Below are 7500 nucleotides of genomic sequence, written 5' to 3'. Positions count from 1 at the left end.
GTCTTCAAGAGGTATACATGTATTTAGTATGTTAACCTTTTTACCGATCACCCACCCTCTCTTCTCTCTCTCTCTCTCTCTCTCGCTCTTATTGTATTGCTGTGGTTGTCGCTCCTTGTCTAGTTATATTTCTAAATCATATCATGTTTTTCAATCCCCACAAACCACCGATTACCACCTACCACCTCTCTCTCTCTCTCTCTCTCTCTCTCTCTCTCTCTCTCTCTACTTTTGTCATAAATGGTTCTATGTCGTGTCAAAATATTATCGATGTTTATTCACCTCTCCCTCCAACAGCCACCCGGCTCCTACCTCTCTCTCTCTCTCTCTCTCCTAAACATCAGCAATAATCCTTATCTGAAATCCTCACCGTATTTTCAACGAGTCTTGGGCGACTCTGCCTCATGCCTCTGAGAATGTAACTAGCATTTACGTATCCCTTGTTTTCCAGCTGATCCAGACACAACATGGCGAGGATAAATGTTCCAGTCCGCCCTATTCCAGCGCTGGAAAGACGAGAAAAAGAAGCATTTTTTTTACATCGTGTCTTTGAATTTGTCTCAGTATAAAGGTGTTGGTGTCATCACAAATTAAGTAGAATAGCAGAATAATGTCGCTAGAAAATCAACCGTTTTATGAGAAACGAGACGGGCAAATTCTACGACCCTAATATTTATCATATATCCTTAATATATTCATATATCCTATATGCTATATGTTCTGTATTCTTGGTATATAAATGTAGATTTTTTTCGACGATGCAATTATAGCTAAGGAAAGAACAACTTCTCGCATCGAATAAGAATCACAAAGTAGAATCATAGAATCAACTCCAAAAAGTAGACACTCAAGAAGACTCACCTGCAATGAACCACCATCGGCCCAGTTGACGCAATAGCCCTCGTTTCTTGCAGCATGAGAGCAAAACTGAATGGATTCGGAGGGACACTGTGGTCAGGCCAGGTAACGAACTGGAAATGCTTCACCTGCGCATGAAAAAATAGTTGCCTATTTTGGAAGTTTACTGGACAAAAATAGCAATTCCAACATTTTCTAATTTTAGCGGACACTGAAAAAAATATTTTTCTAACTTCAGCAAGTAATCACTGGAAAAAATGGCAATTCCGAAATTTTCCAAATCTACCATTCACTGAGAAAATCAATAATTAAAAAATTTGCTAACTTTAGTAATCACTAAAAAAATAGCAATTCCGAAATTTGCTAATTTTACCAATCACTGGAAAATAAGCATTTCAGAAATTTGGTGACTTTAGCAAGCACTGGAAAAAAGAGCAGTTCCGAAATTTGCTAGCTTTAGCAATTACTGAAAAAGATCAATTCCGAAAGCTGCTGACTTTGACAATTAGTGAAAAAAATAGCAATTCCCAAATTTGCTTACTTTAACAAGAGAGGATAGTTTCGTCGTTCATTAAGGCTAACTTGTGAAACCCTTTCATATATGAATATTGCACTATTTATCTGTAGTCATCAGTAGAAACCTGATTGAATATCGTCAAGTAATTAACCACAAAGATAAATTAATCAAGAGTTCGTAAGCAGTTAAGCTCTCAGGAAGAGAGATTGCTAAACAGTTTTGCTTCCAGACTTACCTCCCTGGATTCACTCTCGTGAGTGAGGCTGATTTTCCTCTGGAAATAGTCGAGTCTTTTCTCTTCTTCCAGCAGTTTTAGCCGAAAGTGGCCGTGTGCCATTTCTCCGCCGAGGATGTCGGGCCAGTACTGAGCCACCTTCGCCTGAAGGGAAACACAATTGGCATTAGTTACTGTGTTCCTAAACACATTTACCCAAAATGAAGAGGGGAAACTCTTATATTGTTAAAGACTATACGTCAACATGAATGTACTACACATTAAGGTGAGTATCCCTAAGGGAATTCGTCCAGTGGGAAAAAAAAATTACGTTTTGAAGCTCGCTCATCAGTGTGGATTTCTTAAGAAATAATGATCTCTGCATTATGAGTACAAGGATTTTCGACTTCATATATATATATATATATATATATATATATATATATATATATATATATATATACATAGACACACACATATATGTGTGTGTGCGTACGTGAGTAACGAAACTGATGTACTTTGACAATTGCACCTTCAATTAGATGTGAAGGAATACTTAACTAAATACATATGTTATTTGGTGTCAGAGCATTAGGAGATCATGAATCACTAAAAGCTTTATTTCTCTCTCTCTATTATGAAAGGTTGCCATATCGAAGATGATGCTAACAGAAAATTAATACATTTAGCCTAAATAATAGAAAACTCAAGAGATGTAACATTAGGTACTTCTAAATAATAAAAAATAATAAAAACTTGAACGGCAACCACGAGTTACAGTAAACAAGCGAAAAGCATATGATACCTGATGCTCTATGCGTGTTGACATATTTTTATGTAAAAAGAATAAAAATCGTGACGACAAAGGAGACGATCATTGTACCCAACCTTTCCAGACTCCATGATGCAAGCCAGCATGATAATGGTATCGACTTTCTGCTCCCAAATCATTCTCCAGAAATCTCCAGTGGTATTTTCGTTGAAGTCTTTGGGACCCTGGGTCGCGATGTAGGTTTTGCATTGCTTAAACCCCTGTCGGGAAGGGGTCAGGTTTATTTCATAAAGGAATCTATAGTGAAAAATTAATTCAAAAATAATTTATGTGTTATAATCAATACTGGTCTCATCCCACAGTCAGTTTGTAAATAACAGAACTTTAAAGAATTTCAACCTTTTACTGAATAATTAGGAAAATCATTAAAAATACCTTTGTGATAACTCGCACATGAAAACAAATACAAATTCAGAATAAAGATGACCTTTCCAAGGTCAATTGACCACCCCCCCCCCAAAAAAAAAGCGCTGAAAATGACCTTGATGATACTGGCGTTGATGTAGTCTGACCCCAAGATCGAGCCCACAGGAGTCAACTTTACCCGCGTGTCATCGTCTGCGTTAGTAGAGAAGGGAGAAGGGAATATTTCCTTAGCTAAATTGGGCGCCACTTTCCTGATTTTATATTAGTGGTTTGTCCATATATACACAAATATGGCTATATGAATACATATATATAAATCTGTAGGCGCAGCCAAACAAGACGAGCGTAAACACATGAGATACTTACAAACAAAATTGTTAGTGTATCTGTTCTTCCGACGATTGACAGTCATGTTGTAGGCGTCCATACGTTTTTTGTAAATGAAAGGAATTTTCTGATGAGAAAAAAGAAATAAAATGACTAATTAAACGAAAAACGCTGAGAATTTAACTTAATTCCTCACATCATTTCTCGACATGATTTAGCAGACCATTATAGTGATTGAAATAAGCTAGCTAGAATAAGTCTTGGGTAAGAAATTAGTTGGCAATGACTTGAATTTCTCCGGATAAGGGATATCTCTTAATTTATTTTATAAGATATTTATAATATATACAGATATCGAATGACTAGAAAGGACGTATACATAAACCAGACAGGGAAAGACACCGTTACCGTTAATATATATATATATATATATATATATATATATATATATATGCACACACACATATATATATATATATATATATATATATATATATATATATAAATATATATATGTGTGTGTGTGTGTGTTTGTATAAATGTAGTATGTATGTATATATATATATACAAGTATTGAATATAATATACATACATATATATATATATATATATACAAATTACATACACATGTATATATTTAAAATGTTATAAATAGACATATATACCATATATGTATATCGATGTATATACGTATATGTTTGTACTCATATTTGAGTATGGAGACGCGTTCTGTCTTTTATCCATTTATTTAACAACGATGTTTCGTATCAGCTTGATACATTTTTCAGGCTGAAATCGATGTGTAATCGCAATTTTAGCATGGAAAATAGTATCAAGCTGATACGAAACGTCGGCGCTAAATAAATGGTAAAAGACAGAACGCGTTTCCATACTCAAATATGAGTATAGACATATACGTATAAAACATTGATATACATATATGTATATATATGTCTATATACAACCGATTTATATATACATGCGTATGTAATACGTACAAAATATTATATATATATATATATATATATACCTATATATATATATATATATTATATCCAGAGAGACGCACTGCTAACTCACTACACACCAAGAATTCCTTTTCCAAAAACGTCCGAGAGAATGGCCGAGGTGAGATAATCCCGAAGATCCTCTTTCCTGACGGGATTGGCGCTGACGACGCCGACCTGGCTTATCCTAGCTCCTGATTCTCCTTGTTCCCTCGTTCCGTTGTTCCGTTCGGTCTGCCCGGTCTTTTCCGTTAACTCACCTGTTGCGTTCCAGGAATGTACCGTAGACTCTGCAGCAGATGGGGAATGTTTATTGTTCTAAAATCGTTCGGAAACGTCTAAGGGTTTAGGGTCATATGTATACACATACACATTCAAGCACACTTATAAATATATACGATATATATATATATATATATATATATATATATATACATGTAAATATAAATACATATACATGTGTATATACATGCATATCATATGCATATATATAAATATATATGCAAATACGCATACATATGTATATATGAATAATATATTTGCAAGTATATTATATGCATACCATACAACTCCCTCCCAGGTGAGTGTGACGCCAGAAGGTTTATGGCAAATATCTTGGGGTGAGGGTGTTATTCCCTCACCCTCGTAATGTGTCTCCCACCAACAAAGTCGTGTAACTACAATGTACAAATTTCGCTCCACTGGTCAGCAGGACAAAACGGGTCCCACGCGGGCTATGTATATGAATTTGCCCATTTTGTATTTAAATTAATGAAGAATCATTATACTGAAAACGTGTGCATCTATTTCTAGCGAACCGGGCCAGCAAATACGGTCAAATTAAGCTTGTAACAATCAGATGTTGCATAAATTATTAGTCATGAGAAAATTCGTTTAAGTCCCCTAGGAAAACTATGACACAACTTCAGATACGAATATCAATTGTCTGTTGATGTGGTCTTATGCCAGCGAAAACCTTTCTTCTTATAAATGAAGAGGCTACGTAAGCCTCTCTCTCTCTCTCTCTCTCTCTCTCTCTCTCTCTCTCTAGCTGCTTAGTCACTGTAGCCTTAGGATGCTTACAATACCTTGAAGAGGGAATCCTTATTTGAAATGGTGAACTTCCAGGGTCGCGAAACCTTACGAAAATTTCTAGTTTTGAAAATAATAATAATAATAATAATAATAATAATAATAATAATAATAATAATAATAATAAAATCTCATTTTCGCTTGAGTCATCAATAAGAGGAAACAAACAAGAATATATTTATTTGCAAAATTCTTTTCGCAAATTCTCTTTTGTAATTTTTGAGATAAGGTTTAAGACAACATACGTTACTAGATTTGCTTCCATAAATTTAATAATAATAATAATAAATAATAATAATAATAATAATAATAATAATAATAATAATAATAATAACAATAATATCGGATGAAGAAGGGGAAGAAATTATCTGATAATAGGCAAGAAATAAATAACCAAGATTTACAAATAACGACCGACAAGCAACTTGGAGTGACTTCCCTATTTTCTCTAAACATTTACGACAAAATAGAATCGCCATTTTAAAGATACTTTGAAAAATAATGAGTAAGTAAATAACTCAATATATAAATAGTGGAGACGGCAAATATTCATTCTCAAGAAATAGCGAGTAAATAGATCACGTTACATTCGCTTCTTCGAAATTTAATTATTTGTCGTTTCCCGCGGGATCAAAATAAGTTTAATATAATCGTTTCATCATTTCCTTCCACAGACCCGATTAATTTCCCCAAACGCATAGACGTGATAGTGAACATTTTTCTCTTTTCCGTTTTATGGAAGTCTTTCTCTTTTTCTGATTTTAACTTAGATTGGCTTACGCCCTTTGTCCTCTCTTTTTTCCAGAAGGGTCCATTCCTTCATTTGCTTCGGCATAATCTCTCGAGTATTGGACCGTGGTGTTAGATGACGATTACGGAAACAAATGATCAATATTCGAGTTCTTTTGGTAAGCCGTTGTAAAGCCTTACATCGTGAGTATACTACTACAATGAACAAGGCCTCCAGAGTCCAGACTAGCTGACGCGACCTTATCAAAGTTGTCACTGACGTAACATTTCCTTATCCGTTACGGAAATGATGCGAAATTTGAATACGTTTACGAAAATTCCGTTAGTTACGTCGTCTGTGACATTTACGGTGAGACGATGAGGATGTTTATCATCGAGTTGGTGACGGTTTGTGTTTTGTTGGACGACTCAGAATTACCGAGAATTCGAAGAATTCGCGAATAGAGTAAACTTCTGCTGACACACAAATGCAAAATGTCCCCATTTTATAACATAAATCGAAGCTTTGACGTGTGTATGCATTTTATTTTTATTTAAGCTAATGATGATGCGTTTGTGTGTGTATTTACTTACATTTTTAAGATTCAGTGAAAGAAGGGTGGTATGCATGTTTATACGAACACGATCAGGGCATAACAAATTTAGTGTTCTTGCTTTTCTTTCATTTGCTTGTCCTCTTTGCTCACTCGTTCATTTATTTACCTCTGAGTCATTAACATCATGTTTCTCATTTTCATTCTGCTTCTCGTTGACAAGTTCACGTAAATTCTACGGTATTTTACTAATCACGTAAGTGGTTTTGAGACTAGTCAGGGGAATGCAAGTTTATACTATAAGAATAAAATCCGGGTGGTTCTTGTTTCTCCTCCCCCGATTGATAGTAGGGGATACATGACATACCCACCCACCTTGTGCAAACAGGTTTGTCCGCCCCGAGTGGGGCGGGTTAGGTAGGGGAGACATTCGCGCCCTCATGCAAACCTCTTTGTCCCGGGCGGAGAGAGTAGGGGATCAGGAGGTTAAGGGAGCGAGCAGCGCCGAGTTCCACCACGCACAGCAAGCACCAACAGATATCTTTCTCGTATTTCAGTTAATTAACTGGTCAGTCATTCAAGCCCTTCTGCTTACATTTGATCTATGAATTTCTATTTCAGTTCATTTCTTCGCTAAAAGCAAAAAAATAGAGAAAGGTGGGCATCGCTCATGCAGTTTATAATAACCATTTTCTATCTAATCACATTTTAAACATTCTTTAAATTGATGTATTTTAAAAGTGAAATAACCACAAGATCTGGATGCTTACCGACCAATCATAATGTAGGCCTAAGGGAAAAATAAATAAATTAATTAAATGACAGTTCATATTCGTCGGCGCCATCTGTTGGTTTAAGATGAAGATGCCACGTAGCCAGCACGGGCACTTGAGCAATGGCGGCCTATGAGAATGGTCAAGCGTTGAGGGGTATAAGAGGCCTGGTGTGAAGCTCACGGCTCTTTTCCAACCAACCAACAAGGACGTCGGCGCCAACGTTTCTCG

General features: G+C 35.7%; 1 protein-coding gene across 2 annotated transcripts in view; it reads right to left on the bottom strand.

Annotated features, from left to right (window-relative positions):
• Positions 1 to 7500, bottom strand: part of LOC135222172 (receptor-type tyrosine-protein phosphatase H-like) — a 16145-nt gene that overhangs the window by 3077 nt on the left and 5568 nt on the right. For both annotated transcript variants that reach the window (XM_064260330.1, XM_064260331.1), the window contains 7 exons: positions 4202 to 4411; positions 3154 to 3241; positions 2903 to 2979; positions 2478 to 2621; positions 1611 to 1754; positions 862 to 986; positions 371 to 506 (listed from right to left, as the gene is read on the bottom strand). In XM_064260330.1, the coding sequence (XP_064116400.1) occupies positions 371 to 506; positions 862 to 986; positions 1611 to 1754; positions 2478 to 2621; positions 2903 to 2979; positions 3154 to 3214 (687 nt within the window). In that variant the 5' untranslated portion in view covers positions 3215 to 3241; positions 4202 to 4411. The remainder of the gene's footprint in view (positions 1 to 370; positions 507 to 861; positions 987 to 1610; positions 1755 to 2477; positions 2622 to 2902; positions 2980 to 3153; positions 3242 to 4201; positions 4412 to 7500) is intronic.

This window comes from Macrobrachium nipponense, chromosome 3 (genome assembly GCF_015104395.2).
Source record: "Macrobrachium nipponense isolate FS-2020 chromosome 3, ASM1510439v2, whole genome shotgun sequence".
NCBI lineage: Eukaryota > Metazoa > Arthropoda > Malacostraca > Decapoda > Palaemonidae > Macrobrachium > Macrobrachium nipponense.
Note: the sequence above shows the minus strand (reverse complement) of the source record. Positions and strands in the feature narration are given on the sequence as shown.